The sequence below is a fragment of the Triturus cristatus genome, chromosome 8 (genome assembly GCF_964204655.1).
Source record: "Triturus cristatus chromosome 8, aTriCri1.1, whole genome shotgun sequence".
Lineage (NCBI taxonomy): Eukaryota > Metazoa > Chordata > Amphibia > Caudata > Salamandridae > Triturus > Triturus cristatus.
In genome coordinates, this window is record NC_140591.1 from 1185055784 (window position 1) to 1185072551 (window position 16768).

General features: G+C 46.2%; 1 protein-coding gene across 1 annotated transcript in view; it reads left to right on the forward strand.

Annotated features, from left to right (window-relative positions):
* LOC146805589 (E3 ubiquitin-protein ligase HERC2-like) overlaps positions 1-16768 on the forward strand; it is a 1563844-nt gene that overhangs the window by 1323986 nt on the left and 223090 nt on the right. Inside the window, 3 exon segments of the mRNA XM_085622871.1 lie at positions 2100-2191; positions 8826-8965; positions 10760-10947. Of these exon segments, the coding sequence (XP_085478997.1) occupies positions 2100-2191; positions 8826-8965; positions 10760-10947 (420 nt within the window).

Consider the following 16768-nt stretch of genomic DNA (forward strand, 5'->3'; position numbering starts at 1 on the left):
CCTGTCCTTGGCCTCCTGCTCCTTTCAGAGGCTCTGGCCCTCCTTGACAGTGTAGTCTGGGGGTGGATTGCTGTTGCCCCTCTGTTCTGGTCTTGTGGCCCTTTGTTGTGTGGTCTATGGTTACAGTCTCTGTCTCTCTCTGTCTCTCTCTGTCTCTCTCTGTCTCTCTCTGTCTCTCTCTGTCTCTCTCTGTCTCTCTCTCTCTCTGTCTCTCTCTGTCTCTCTCCGCTTTCCCCTGCTTGTGCCTCCAGCCCGGCTCTCGCCTTGGCTGGCACGGTGGTTCCGCGGAGGGGTCTGCTCTCTTCCTGCTTTGGCTTTCCTGTTTTAGCCTCCTGGCGCCTCGGTGCCGCCTGGTGCTATTCCTCACCTTTTGTGTGTCTCTCTCTCTTTGTTTCTCTGTTTTTTTTTGCACACTGTTCCCATGCTCTCCTCAGTTTTGTTGTGATGGCTCCGCGTTGTGGCACGGAAAAGTTCTCCGAAGCAAACTGACGTCAGCGTGCCGGGGTGGGGCTTATGTGACCTCGCTGATATCACGCCCGCGGAGGATGTCGGGGCGGAGTCACGAGGCACCACCCCCGGCGCGCAGAGATGCTGGACAGGAAAGTTTTCTGTGTCAAGTCTCATGCCTGGGGATAATTCTACGCTAAGGAATCTGCGGCTAGAATCGTCTCTACCAGATACATAGTTACCGAAGGTAAGTAACTTGTACATTGGTCCCAGTTTCTCGTTAATAGTGATGGCTCACTGAGTTGATCAGGTTTTGACCAAATTGCTCAAAATGCCTGGTTCCTCTTCTAGGATAGGTGAAGGAGTGTTGTATGTTAGTGTAATGTTTTCGTCTATGGACAATACATTGCCTCTTTTGCGCTGTTGCGTAGCGTAATCTCTATTGGGTATCGTAGAGACCGTAGATGGGAACATAATTCTGTCATGTTCTGCTTTTCGTGCTGCTGGGCCCTGCTTCTTTTTTCACTCATTCTATTCTTTTCTTTTTCTATCTTCCTCAGTTCTATGTGGGAAATCTGCGACCAGACTTAACTTTTTCACTTAACTTTTGATTGTTGATTTTGTTTAATAAATGATGACAAAATAAATGTGTGCATTTTTTGTCACATGATGTTTGATTTATCAACTTAGTATTTGGTCAAGATTTGATAAAGGTCAGTTTTGACATAAAATGTAAAACTATTGAATTGTACATTTTGATCCAGTGCTGTGAAGCCACAATTAGAGCTGAAGTGTCTGGCATACAGGTCAGCAGCTCAGCCTCTAGACCAAATCTCTTGTCTTTGGTAATGTTTCTAAAGGTTTAAATGGCAGAGTACCTAGTGTTAAACAGGAACAGACACTCCTGTAAGGCTAATTGAAAAGTTTCCTTCGATTCCTAGGACAAGCTTGATTCCTAACTGTACCTCAAGTTGGCTCTCGGTATTCAATTCAAAGGATGGGATGTATTCTGAATGTAAATGTTTATTGGGTTGTTTTGTAGTGAAGCACAGTCACCCATGATCATATAGGTTTTTTAACTCCAGGAGCGAAGTTTTGAGTCCTACATCAAGGTGCTATCTGGTTCTAATTCAGTGGAGCACATAGCTAATGGTACAGAGTTACTAGAATTAGGTTTGCATTTTTTACTTGTATCATAGTTTTACACCCAAAACACAGGGCAGCTGAAATGAAAAGTCCCACTCCGCAATTGAGAGAGCCCTGACTCATCATTTACATACGTGGCTTTTTTTCTCAAAATATAACCATGTCAGTGGCTTAAACGTTTGCTTTGTTGTTTAGACAAGGTTTTTTTCCAGGGGTTCATGATTAACATTTTTGTTTAAATCCCCAAGCACTACATGAGTATATTATTATATCTGCAGGTTTCATAACATTTAATATGAAGATTGACTTCACAAAGTCAGTCACATGGCCTGTTGCTTAACCAAGTTCAAAAGGTTGGAACTGGTTGGCGCACTTCAATTTTAATTGAAAGTCAAGAAAGCATATCCTGGCTTCAGTTGTTTTGAATCTACTACTCTCTTTCTGGTTCTACATGGCGCTTTGTTTTTCAACCAGAATTTCTTCTGTAACACATCTTGTTTTTGCAGATTGATTCTCTCACAGGTCTTGGAGTGACCAAAGTAGAATGTGGATCCCAGTTTTCTGTAGCCCTTACAAAATCAGGAGCTGTTTACACCTGGTAAGCTATTACTTGCACTTTTTGTCTTAAGTGTCACTCCTCCTTTTGTACCACTTTGGCGTTTGCAATAAATGTCAACCTGAAGGTCCTATATAGGTATGGTGTAGCATGCGTCCACAACCATTCCCCATTCCTTTCATGTTGCCTTACATAGCAATAGTTTCAAACATGACACCATAATCAGTGACTCGCTTTGGAAGGGGATATCCATGATTTATTCAATCACATCCCTGATTTCTGTCAAAACTTCTTAATCTTTTGGTAAAACCAAGACCGGTACAAGAAATCAGCCACCACCTTGTAGTAATCATTTGTCACTGACACATAGAGGTATATTTTAAATTTGTTTGGATTTTGTATAATTTTTGTAAATGTAAATTGCAATAATTTACGTCTGTAGTTGTTTCTCGTTAGAGAGGTGATGGGAGGAATGCTTGTAATTAGTCTAACTACTGGCAGTCGCTTGGGCTGGTATTCCAACCCATCCTTCTTTTACGCATCATGCCACCTTAGTTTGAACCCAGCCGTATGCAAATCAGTCTTGACCCTGCTCCAATAGGAACTGTCCAGCCTGAACTGTGAAGCCAGGTCCTCCCTCAACCAGAACACAAGCAACCCAAGACAGGTTTTTACCCTGAATGGGGCTCTTCATTCGTGTGCAGCTTGGTTCCAGTGGCACAGTGAGCACAGCACCCAAGTCTGAACATACCAGTGCCCACATGGAGTTACATCAAACACCCACAAGGTAATGGGAGAACCACAGGCAATCGCTTGAGGTAGCATTTAACTAGTCACGAACGAAACAAGGGAGTATTAGGGCCACAGGGAAATATTATTCAAAATCCAAAGCTGACAGCCATCTACTTTAGGTCTTGTTTACAGGCAGCTTTAGCTCTATGATGAGAGCTGCTGTCATCACAAACCACACAATATTCACACTTACACCTATCCAGAAGGGGGATTTTTGACACTTTCTTTGATAGTGTGATTTAGGTGGTTTTAGACATTGCTACACAGGGCTGTCCATTGGTGTTGGAATCGACCGATGGCATTTTGCAGATGTGAACATCCAAGAAGCTCTGCCTCTGTTCATTGTGAAACAAAACACAGTCTGGCTGCCCTGCCGGCTCCCTCCCAAACTGTCACTCTTCTGTTGGGTTCTCTTGCTATTCTCAGTCTCGCCCCTGCGCTCACTAGCGCATCACGATCCTGGTCAGTGTTGTTTTCGTGGCCTAGTGTTAGCAAAGTGCCACTGGGCCACTCACTTCTGATATATGCGCACCCATACTTTAAAAAATATATATTTTACATTTCCACTCTTAAAATGCCTGTCGCCTATGTTGCACAGCTAAAGTAAAAAAAAAAAACACTGGTGCATCACAACTCATACGTGCGCCTGGGCAAATGCAAATATGGGCTTATGCAGTGGCCATTTTAAGATATGCACCTGCAGCAATGCATTTATGTTGGTGCCCCTGGTACTCGCGAGTTGTGACGAGGTAGCGTCAATGCAAACAAGCATTGGCAAAGTCAGTAGGTCAGTATTCACCTTTTAAAGGTTTTCTCTGTTAGCTTTGCCAATGGGTGTGCATACGGCCGTATTAAAATCTCTCATTTCACTCCTGGCTCTATGCCTGCCCATAACAATTTGAAACAGGAAGTTTTAAAAATAGGCAAGAATAGTGCCGGCAGTCGCATAGGAACATTCTCAAGGAGGTTTAAAAATCTGAACAACGCAACCATGTTCAGTAGAGAAATTGAGTAATTATTTAAATTGGCAGTTTGATCATTTTTTTCATCATTTTCAATCTGTCTAAGGCCCTATCTAGATTTTTCTTGTAGAATGGGCAGTTCTTGGTTCTTGAAATTAATGCCAACATTTTGGAATTCATTTCTAATCCATTTATTTGGGGAAGGAACTTCTTGCTAATCAGTCATAATATCCTCTATTGTATCTTCTCTAGGAGAGTGCTATATCGTGGTTGGAGAGGCATGAATAGTGTTGGTAATAAGATGTTTACCTAATTTTGGTATGACACTAATGTTGGATCGAAAAGTCCTAGGCATTTGGAAATAATCCAGATTCTTGCTACTTTTGTAAGCTTGCTAATGTGTAATGGGTTAGTGGCCATCTCTGGAACTTGTTCCCATGCAAATCGGAGCTAGAGGAACCTGATAGTATCTGTGCCACTGGGCGGAGATAACAGGCTGGGCATCCACCAACTTGACCATGTTAATCACATCCGGAAGAGAACCCCGCTAAGCATAAGATATTCTTCAAGGTTTTATTGTTGGAGCCAAGCTGTTTGATTAGTGTGATTACCTCATCAAAGTGAAGTAAGAGATGACCCAACTCATTTTATATAAGGTCTGGGTCTTTTACCCTTTTTGGGGCGGCCATAAGACAAGCAGGAGCTACTGTGCCACAACTGTAGTTGCTTTTTTTTTTTGCCTCTGTGTGTCCTTTGGTCTGCCCTCCTGTGTTTCTGAAAACTGGGCCGAGCACACTCTTTCTGCACTTGACTCTCAGGATTGGAAGGTGAGCAGTCAAAGGCTTCTCTGTGGTTTACTCAGAGGGGTACAGGCTCAGAACTGAACTAGTCAAACAGAAGACCCAATAATCCACTTTCCAGCCCAGTGCTCATCTTTTAGTCAAGATATACACTTAATTAGATCAAAATGAGCTACAGCACACAAAATAGATTATTCACCACAACTTCTGTTCTACGGATGCTATATGGGATATCTACACAAAAACCGCAGACTAGACTAAAGCGTAGTTTAAGGCTCAGGTTGTGTGCAGATTAGCTACTTCCATGGTTTCTATGCCCCTTAGGTTGATCCATATTTCCTTTACTAGACAGTTGTCTGTAAGCAAGCTTATTGGAAAAGTTTTTTCTCACATAAATATGTAGTAAAGTTCACAGTTGTTCAGTTCAGGTAATGGGCAGGCTTAAGCGCAAGTGTGTAGGCCCCTGCCGCAATAAACAAGGAGACATTCTTGCAGTGCAGCGACTCAGCCAAGTGTTCCTGCCACCGTGTCTTCACTCAGGGCCTGGTGCAGGGGCATTGTACTGTTTGGAAGTTGTCTCCAATCAGGCTGGTCCGACACTCCCAGAGGTTAGCTTCTGTCCTTTGGTCTCTGGTGCCGGGTCCCAGTGCTTAGAAGGTAAAGTCAGCACATATATCTTGTACCCTTGTTTTAAATTACTGGCATGGGCACGCTCCATTGGGATCATTGAGCTGGTTTAGTTCATGCTGATATAATGTAGAAACACTTGGGAAGTTGAGGGACCTTCAGGCAAACTCAGATCAATTCTAGTTACTGTCCTGCAAACAGTCCGCTCTTCTAGGCTGCCCTCTCCGAGGCCTGGCACCTGGCCCTCTTCTTTGAGTAATCGGCACCTGCAGGGTCTAACATGCTTCTCCTCCTTCTGAGTCCTCAGTGCATATCCTAGGCACCACTCCTAATTTTGTGGGTTCTCCAATGACACCAAAATTATTACAGACAGTGTGACAGGGAAGAGGTGTCCCCGAACATGACAGAATTCAAGCTGTGCCTTGACTGCAGGAAGCAGATGTCGGTCTCGGACCCACACACTATGAGCCTTTGTTGCTTGGTCTTCGGTCATAACTCAAAGTTGTGTGATAAGAGCACCCTCATGCACCTGAAGGTGATTAAGGAGCGTGAGGAGAATGTGAAGAGTTTGCATTTGAAACAAGTCCCACATGTTAAGTCCTGTTACCTTTAGCCTGGTCCGACCTTTTTCTTCTCAAATTTAAAATTAACAGGGACTGTGACATCCTTCCATCACACAATCTGCCCAAGGAGAGCAGCTACAGGCCCTTTCATTTGATCACTCCAGGGGCTTTGCAATTGGATCTCTGTCTCCATCCTATTCCCCTCAATGGGAGCTTGGAAGAGGATGTACTGGCATTGCAAAATTGGCTCCAACTCTGCGCCCTAGAACTAGCCCCTTTTACTAGGCGGAAGTCAAAAATCAATAGAGCCTCAGCCCCCTGGTTTATGGAGGCACTTAGGAAAAGTAAGAGTGCTTGTAAACGCCTGGAATGGGTATGGCGCACTAACTACAAGCTGACAGACAAAACTGTCTACAAACATGCCCTTAAGGAGCACTATAGGAATGTGCGTGAGGGGAAAAACCTCTTTCTAGCTGCTAAAATTGAGCATGCGTGGAATAGATGCAGAGACCTTTTCAATATTGTTAAAGATTTCTCCTCCCCTAAAGCTATTAGCAGCCCGTTCGTCCCCAGTGAGGTCTGGGCAAACCTGATGGCCTGTTTCTTTTATGACAAGATTAAGATCATCCAAGACTCTTTTGTGGCTCAACTACCAGTAGTTGGAGGGGACAGAGTTTTGCCCTGTCCCAGCCGTTGTGTCATAGGCCCTGCACTTACTAAGTTCCCCCCCATATCACTACAAAAGTCCCTGGCACTGATGAAAGCCCTCAAATCCGGGTAACCCTCCGATCCTTGTCCGGCCAAAATTCTGGCCACCATTGCAGAGGTAATTAATCTGGCAGTCAATGCAGTTTTGAATACTGCCCTCCAGGCGGGAGAAATGCCTAAGATCCCGAAAAATGCCAAAATCCTTCCTCTTTTAACCTCTTCAGTGCCCATGACGAGATAGTCTCGTCATGGAGCACGGTTGCGCTGTGCCCATGACGAGACTATCTCGTCATGAACCCCACCCACTAGTGCAACGCCCGGCACAGGAGGGGGAAAGGGCGTGGCACTGAAGGGGTTAAAAAAACCTATGGCTGATCTCTCTGTGGCCAGCAATTATAGGCCGATATCTTTACTACCATACTTCTCTAAAGTTCTGGAGAGCTATGTTAATTCAGTGACCACGGACTATGTTGAAGTCAACCATCTCCTCCATCCAAGCCAATCGGGCTTTAGAGTCAATTATAGCACGGAGACTACTCTCCTGGAAGTCGTGGAAACTATTAAAATCACTCTGGACAAGGGGGGCAGGGCAGCTCTGGTGCTGCTGGATCTCTCCGCGGCCTTCGATACCGTGCCCCACAGTGGACTCTTACGAAGGCTCCAAGAGGGCTGGATCGGAGGCACTGTGTTGTGATGGTTTGAGTCCTTCCTGAATAACCGCCAGCAAACCATTTGGTGCCCTCCTTTCTCGGCACCGATTTCCCCGATGAATGTAGGAGTCCCTCAGGGCTCAATTCTTACCCCACTTTGTTCAATGTTTATATGGCGCCTTTAGCGCGTCTCACAGAGAACTATGGGGCTAAGATAGTGTCATATGCCGATGACACACAATTGCTGTTCACCTGCGGGAAGAACTCAGAATTTAACTGTAAGGAAATAAAGACATTGCTGTCAGAGGTTTTCCACTGCTTAATGTTGACAACTCAGGACATATATATGTATAACTTCCGGGTCGCGGTAAGAAGCTACAACAAGGACATGCAAGTAGCATTCTAGAGAGCTCCCGCAACACCCGATGGAGTTCAATTAAACTCCCATACAGTTATAGGTAGAACCATAACCTATAAACCCGTCTATTACATGAAATAATGACGAAGATGGGTAAGTGACATTAACTTACCCAATGTGTCAAAGCGATCTATGACGTTATCGCTATGACTAAGGTCCTCATGAAAGTCCACCGATCTTTAGAGATACCCATGGACTGAAACATGTCGACCACTGAAATAATCATTATATAGGTGCGGTGGACCTTTCACACATCCACCAGAGCACTACATACTGTTTTTAATCCTACCCCATCCGGACGAATAAAACAAGAGTATAGGATAGGAGGTATTTTTAATTTATCACTTTTTTCTGCTAACGCTATCGAAATCATGACCACCAAAAAACCAGACGGTCTCCCTCCAGGTGGAGGAAGGTTGACTGCCTGGAGAACGGGAAACTCAGACGGAAAAGGACCCAATGATAAAACCAATCACCTAACCTTCTCAAGCAGGGAACCAAGATATACCGCTGCCCACGGGTTAGAGTGTATGAGTGCCTTTGTACAACACTTATAGACCCTGGCTTTTTCAAGATTACGTGGTTCATTCTCTTTTGATTATAAAACTCAGGACACACATAGCAGATGCATGTCAGATAGAGGAGACGCGGGCTGTGCTCACTCAGGATTAGCACTTGAGCTGGGTCACACAAGCTCAGAACACCAGATATCACATACAGTTGGGTCCCTTAGAGCAGGGGACATTCCGGTCCCAACACTCTCATTTAACATACTGAGTACACAGTGAGGTGCCACTGCCATTTAGATTGCATTGCCATGATTAGGCATACATCCGATTTCACAATAAACGTGATGAAAACCTGCATACTGCTCCAAATTCTTTTAAAAAGCATTAATGTGCAAATATATCTGGTTCTCCAATTGATGTGGATTAGGCACAAGGAAAAAATACCTGAGCCCCACTACTCATATGTCCAGAAAACCGAATTTATGACACTAAATTTTCCTCAACATAGATTGAAAGCTGGCAGAAATGTCCACGTTAAGTAAAATCAGTTTATTTAATTTTGCAAGGCTACTTAAAGGTAAACATTGGGGTTGTGAAATTACTCATGCTGTACTACAAGAATTATAGCTTTTGTTGTGTATTTGTAGGGGCAAAGGAGATTACCATCGATTAGGCCATGGATCTGATGACCATGTCCGACGTCCTCGACAAGTCCAGGGACTCCAGGGAAAGAAAGTGATAGCCATCGCCACTGGATCCTTGCACTGCGTTTGCTGCACTGAAGATGGTAAATAACTTGACTGTGCTTGATAGTTCATCTTTTTGCCTCCCTTTCCTTATTGTTTGTCAGACATTGTGGAAAATGTTTTCTGCAAGGATCGAACACCAAAGGTGTTAGTTTGGGAAAAAATATTCTGTCAAGCAAAATAGAACAATAACATGTCCAGATAAAATTTCACTTCACTTTTTGCACAGTCTAATTTTTTCAACCTCGCACTCACAACATACTGTTTTTTGTTATATACATCTTTAATTAAATCCCTCTCAAACTTTTAAATCAAAAGCAATCACAAGGATTTAAAAAAAAATATATAAGTTCAGTTACCGATAAAACATGATGGGGATAGTTTTCCGGCAGTCACCTTTAATGCAACAATTTTATGAATAGGGATTTTGTCCACCGAATGATATACTTTCAGGAATACATAGCGTTTACAATGTATGTTGTCTTCAGTTTACCACCCACCACTTTTTTCTTGTCTGACATCATTTTATTCAGTTTAGTGCACCGATAAAACTAACTTTTTTATTATTCAACTCAGTTTTTTATTGTACCTTCCATTAACTCAGAGCAGTGTAGCATTTTATACTGTTGGCCCATGTTTGCTTAAGGTTTTCTCGGAACTTCTTTTCTCAAGATTGATGATGTACATGACCTAACTATAAACTGTCCCCACATGTTACTTCAAGAAAGGGTGGCAGCAAATATAACATATTAAATTATGTTTTCAGGTTGTCAGTGGATAAGGTAATGTATTTTTTTATTTCAGTTTGTGCCCACTTGCTCTTTACTTTCATGTACAACAGTCTTCAACATTATGGCTGGGTTCCCAGCAGCATGCATTATACACACTCAGTCCTGGAACAGATTTAGCTTGATTTAAAATGTCCTTTGAGTCGTGTGATGGTTACTCAAAATTTTAAAATCAGTGTACACATTTATTGCCTTGTCATTTCCACTAACACTTTTACTGCACTGAACAAAGGTCTACTAAGTTTAAATCTTTTATAGTTTTCCTAGTAAGAATGTGGGAAAGTTTTAAAATGCCTTTTGCCCTCCTCCCTAATCAGGTTTTTAAATTGCGTGACAACATTTTGCCTCCTTCCTGAAGTCTTACACATTGATTGGCAATATGCCTTACAAATGCCACATTACATTGATTTATTGATTAGGCAGTCCTTTATTAATCTTTCAATCAAAACTTAGAACCTGCCAATGTACATGTGTCAAAGAGCTCTTCTTCCCTAGATTTCCAAACTTTGACCAGAGATGCAACTTTCATCTTTTAGGAGCTTGTTCTATGGCATTATCAGGTGGGCTGTACTTTATTGTTTACAAAGACTGCAAATTTCTTTCCATCTTATACAAATCGCCATGTGTTCATTCAGTTCAGTTTTCAACAGCTTACCTGTTAGCTTCTTGTGTAAACAGGTTTATATTCTTCTACAGGATAATCAAAGCCCCCAACATAAAGGCTGCATGATTAGTGTGTGTTTTAAATGCACTCACACTGTTCAAATTAGTCCTTCTGTTTACTGTAGCCCAGAATCCATGAAGAGGAAGGCGGCTGCAGTTACCTTTTCATTATGTAGCAGGACGTAGACTGTCATGCAAATTATGAAAACATGTTGGTCAGTGAAAAGCTTTTTTGAACTGTTTGGAAATATGCATTTTTGACACTTGTGAAACAGGGTGGTTTGGTGGCACTAGGTTGTATTGGTTTCTTGGGTTTTGTTTACATAACTTTTTCCCCTTACTTTTTAAAGAGGTGATATAAAGAATTATATTTTTCTTTCTTAGGGGAGGTATACACATGGGGAGATAATGATGAAGGGCAACTAGGGGATGGAACTACAAACGCTATCCAGAGGCCACGATTGGTTGCCGCTCTTCAGGGTAAAAAAATCAACCGAGTGGCCTGTGGTTCAGCACACACTCTAGCTTGGTCTACTAGCAAACCAGCGAATGCGGGAAAACTTCCTTCACAGGTAAGATTGTAAAAATCACTATCATTTTCTCTTTTCTTAAAAAATGGTTCAATTCGTAGATTAAAATGCACTTGGAATTAGGCCATGCATTTTGTGAAGGGTGCCTGTTGTCCTCAACTTATGGATAGTCTTAACTAAACGCATCCATTGACTTTAGTTTTCATGCAGTTCCGATGGTTCACAGAATGACGAATTCTGTTCCTCCAGTGTCACGCACAAGTATGTGAATGAAAACATTTGATTTAAATATTAATGTCTAATGAATATTCATGTTGGGTGTTCTGAAACCCAGACCTGTTAGGGACTCTTGAAGCCTGAAGTTGGATACCGCTTTGGAATATGCATCAAGGTCTGTAGCCGCCTTTAGCTGATGACAAAGTATTGGTCACTTGGTCCAGATAGCAGGTACGTAGATTAGTTTCTGTCATGATCAGAGTCGAGAAGTTTATTTCAAACTTTTAAAAATAAAACATAAATCCACATAAAAAATATAATATTTTCTGTACAGACTTCTAGCAGCAGATTCCTCACCTGAAAAGCTGAGATTGCGAAGGCCCGGGTGCGGAACCCAACCCTGATAATGTGACTGCAGATTCTCCTGGAGATGCAGCCTAATTGGAGGACAGATGTTAAAATTCAGGAGTTGTGGACACCATACTCTCCATGCCCAAACCGGAGCCTCCAGGATGAATTGGGTCCGGTCAATCCTGATTTTCTTGAGAACTCAGGGTACAAGTGGTATTGGCGAAAAGGCATACAGGAGTCCCAAATTCCCTCGAGGAAGAACGTGTCTGATAGAGAGAAGCACCTTGGAAACTCCAATGCATACAATTGCTGACATTGCGCATTCTCTGTAGTAGCAAACCGATCAAGCCAGGGTCTCCCCATTCACAGACGAGACCTTGAGCCACCACTGGCTGCAAATGCCACTCGTGATCCTCTAGGCACTGGCGGCTGAGCTTGTCTGCCCTAGCATTCAGGGATCCTGCCAGGTGGTTCACCACCAGGAAATTCCTTAGTGGTCCAACCATTTCTACGGGTACATGGCCTCCTGGCACACAGTCCGTGACCCCACCTGTTGCAGTACCACATTGTGGTGGTGTTAAACATGAGCATTTGTACTAGCCTGCTATTGATAAATAGAAGGAAGGCTTCCTAGGCCAAGTGGATGGCCCTTTGCTCCAGAAAGTTGATCTGAAGCCGAGACTCCGCCAGAGAACAAAGGCCTCCAATCTCTACCTCTTCCAGGTGGCCACCCAAACCCAAAAGTGATGCATCAGTCACTACTGTCAGTTCTGGGTAGGGAAGGGAAAAGGTCCTGCTGCTGACCCAATCACGGTCCGATAACCACGAGTGCAGATTGTTTGCGGTTTACTACTAGATCTCACTGTAGTCCGAGAGGTCCACTTGATGTTGAGTCCACAGAGAATTCAGATCCCTCTGCAGAATCTGCATATGCCACCTGGCGTGCTCGACCATCAGGATGCAGAGGCCATTCAGTCCTAGCTGCCTTGAGTCGACCTCACTGAAATCAAAGAACAAGGCTGGAAGATCAGGGTCATAGCCTAAATGTTCTGAACTCACCGGGAGAAAGGCACGAAACTGAACCATGTCCAGATTGGCTCTACTGAAGGGAAGTGTATGAGCAGGGGTCAGGTGTGACTTTGGCACATTGATATTGAACTCTAAAGAGTACAGGCGGTTCCCAGTAGCCTGGAGATGATTGACGACTGCCTGGGCAAGCCTGCCTTTAACAGCCAGTCTTTGAGGTAGGGGAAAACTGGCCCCCCTGACCTTCGATTATGTGCTGCCCCAACTAGCATCACTTTTGTGAACAATAATGAGATCAAAGGGGAGAACAGCAAACTGAAAATGCTTCTGTCCCACCACTAACCACATTTAGCACTGGTGGGCCTGCGGGATGGGTATATGGAAATAGGCGTCCTGCAGGTCCAACACCACCAACCAGTCTCCTGGTTCGAGGAAGTGAGTCTAATCACATGGATCTGAAAGAGACACGTTAGTGATAGATTCCTTACCTTAGAATATCCCCAGGCGTCAGATTGGATCCGGAAAGTTTTGCTAGCAGTACCCCTGCATGTTAGTAGGTGGCATCGTGCGGCTCCGCGTCCGTCGCAAGCACCTAGATGACGTCACGGAGACTATTTAGGCGCCACCCATGCGCGCTGACGTCAGTTCTTTCTTTTTCCGCGCCAGCAAGCGCAGATCCGGTTAGAGCACGTACCTTAGTCACTTTTTGACTACACTTTTGAGTCTTTTTGTCTCCCTCTTTCTCCTTGGTGCACGTAGGGATGCCTGGATATAAGTCTTGTGGGGCCTGCCGTCGCAATATGTCGCTGGCGGACCCCCACAATTTTTGCCTCTACTGCATGGAGACGACCACGACTCCCGGGACTGTCGGGCCATGGCCCGAAGACCTTGAGGGAGCAGCGCCGGAAGCTGCTGGAAGCCCGGCACTCGTCCCAACGCCGTTCCAGGTCCTGTTCCCGGGAACGCTCGCGGGGCCGCAGTCGTCTCTCCTCGGGCTCAAAGTCTTCGCCCTTGGATTCGGGTAAGCGACAACATAAAAAGAAGTCGAAGAAGCGAGTTCGCTCTCCAACGTCCCCCGTCGGTTCTCGGATGCGGACGAGGGGGACAGGGGTTCTGCCCCTGCGGCTCCTTTGGAGCCTGGGAGTCCCGCGGCCTACCCGCCTTACCCGGGTCCGTTGGCGACTCCCTGTTTAGGCCTCGGGCTCCCGCCGGCACGCCTTGAGGCCCCCCGCTGGCCCCGTATCCGGATCCTGTGGGGCCGCCGGTGGATCTAGCTTCGGCGCCACAGGATCCTGCACCGTTGGCTCCGGCCCCGGCACCACAAGGTCCATCGCTGCGGGCTCCGGCCCCGGCGCCACCCTCGGCTCTGCCTCCGGTGCCACAGTGGGTGCCGTTTGTCCCGCCCTTGCCCCGGTTCCAGGACCATTTCGTTCCTACCTGGGATACCCATCGGGAGACGGTGCCGGCTTGGCTCCGGCCGGCGCCATTTCCGACGCCATATGTTCCTTCTCCGGCTCCAGCTCTGCCGCCGCACTCTGTTCCCCCTGCGGCAGAGGTGGAGGATGACTGGGAGGGGTCCGAGGACCCTCTTGCCCGTCAGTGTGACTCCGAGCAGGACTGGGTGGACGACTTGGAGGACGCCGGCGACCTTGATGTCTCTTCTGACCCGGGGTTTGCCCCTCTCCCGCTTACCATGGAGGGGGGCGCCTCCTACATGATGGTGCTCCGTAGGGCAGCTGAGGTTCTCAACCTCGATCTTCCTACGGTGGCCCTCAAGACTAATCTCCTCACTGAGGTGCTCCAGATGGCGTCCACGCCCTCACTGACGTCTTGTTGGGCACTTGGTCGAGGCCGGCCACAGGGGCCCCTGTGGATAAGAATGTCGCCAAGCGTCACCGCCCGGTGCCGGGTGACCTCGCTTTTCTGACCACTCATCCTACGCCTGAGAGCCTGGTCATCCAAGCCTCGACGTCACAGAGTGCTTTTCCTACGGCCCTGCTGGATAAGGACTCTTAAGAAGCTGGAGCAGTTCGGTAAGAGGTTGTTCTCTTCGGCCAGCTTGGGGCTGCGGTCAGTGAACACCGCTTGCTTATTAGACCGCTATTCCTACGCGGTGTGGGATACAGTTACGCAGGTGTTGCCTCAGTGTCCTGAGGAGATCCACGCTGTGCTGTCCCAAGTTGTTGCTGAGGGTAATGATGCGGCTAAGTTCGCCATCCAGTGTGGTTTGGACACCGTGGACTCACTGGGTAGGGTGATTTCTACGACTGTTGCGCTGCGTCGCCACGCCTGGTTACGATCTACCGGGTTCTCGCCCAATGTCCAGAGCTCGCTCATGGACATGCCCTTTGATGGCACTCGCCTGTTTGGCGATAAGGTCGACAGTGCACTGGAGGGTTTTAAGGACATGTGATGTCATTCTGGCTGCCAGGCGTCCCTCCACTAAGACGGTATACGCCTGCCGGTGGAACAAGTTTGTGGCAGGGTGCACAGCTAAGGCTGTGGATCCCCTTTCTGCCCCTCTTTCCTAAGTCCTTCTGTTCCTTCTTTCTTTGGCCCAGCAGGGCTCCGCTCTGGGCACTATCAAAGGTAATCTTTCGGCCATCTCCGCCTTTTTACGGCTTCCAGATCAGCCTTCTCTTTTTAAGTCCCCGGTTGTTAACCGTTTCCTAAAAGGCATTACGCACACGTTTCCTCACGTGCCGTTCATAATGCCTCAGTGGGACTTAAACCTTGTCTTCACATATCTGATGTGTGCCCCCTTCGAGCCCTTTCATACCTGTCCTTTGCGTCTTCTCACTCTTAAGACGGCTTTCCTGGTAGCTATCGCCTCTGCCAGGAAAGTGAGTGAGCTCCAGGCTCTTTCTTCCAAACCTCCTTTCCTTTCTGTTCATCCGGACAAGGTGGTTTTAAGGACCCGTCCTTCTTTTTTTCCAAAGGTTGTCACGCCCTTCCACATCGGGCAGACCATCACTTTGCCCGCCTTCTTTCCGCCTCCGTATCCGTCAAAAGAGGAAGAGAGGCTCCACCGACTGGACCCAAAACATGCGCTCTCGTTCTATCTGAAGCACACACAACAGTTCCGGGTGGATGACCAGCTCTTTGTTGGCTACGTGGGTGCCAAAAAAGGGTGGGCCGTGCACAAATGGACCATCTCTCAGTGGGTTGTTCTTTGCATCAAAGCATGTTACTCGTTGGCTAAGAAGGAGCCTCCTGTGGGGCTGCATGCCCATTCTACCAGGGCAACTGCAGCCGCTACTGCCTTGGGACACGGCGTTCCCTTGCAGGACATTTGCCAGGCAGCTACGTGGGCCTCGCTGCACACGTTTACCATGCATTACTGCCGTGACAGTCCAGTCCGGAGAGACGGCTTCTTTGTTCGCAGACCCACCACCGTGGTTGGTATTGCTGGGGTATCTATTCTAAGGTAAGGAATCTATCTCTAACGTATCTCTTTCAGATGCACAAGTTACTACTTGTGTAACAATATATCTGTAAGAGACATTAGTTAGTGACCGATTCCTTACCGCCCCACCCATCCTCCCCGTTCTGCGAACTGATTCTAGAGTTAAGGTCACCCCCTTCAGGGCCCTAGTTTCTTGGCACCAGTGGTCAGTTTCTTGCATGGCTCTGCGTTCCTGGCGCGGACAGTCGTGTACAGAACTGACGTCGGCGTGCATGGGTGGCGCCTAATTAGTCTCCGTGACGTCATCTCGGTGCTTACGACGCCAGCGATGGACGGGGAGCCGCACGACGCCACCTACTGACGCGCAGGGGTACAGCTAGCAAAACTTTCAGGATCCAGTCTGACGCCTGGGGATATTCTAAGGTAAGGAATCTATCACTAACTAATGTCTCTTACAGATATATCGTTACACAAGTAGTAACTTGAGCATTAGGTACTTGTTCCTATTGAAAAGAAAGGAGAATAGATTTACTAGTGAGAAAGTGGTTGGATGAGGTATAATATGGAGGAGATCTTCCTAATTAGGAAGTGGTGCCCTCACACAACCATATTTGTATTGTGCTTCATTATCGGGCTTTTTGCTCCTCGTGGGGCCTCCGCTGCAATACCCCATGGGCCCTGCAAGAGGGCTCTTTGGCAGAGATCTTTTTAAAGCAAAACCTGCAATGGTGCAACGGGTGTGTGGAGCCTCATAGTGTAAGTGTGAGTTTAAAATTACCTAAAGGGTATCCTGAGGTCAGTTTATTGGGTGAATCCCTTGGGTAAATTAAAAGAAGGTCAATAAAAACTTAGCAGTAGGTGCCG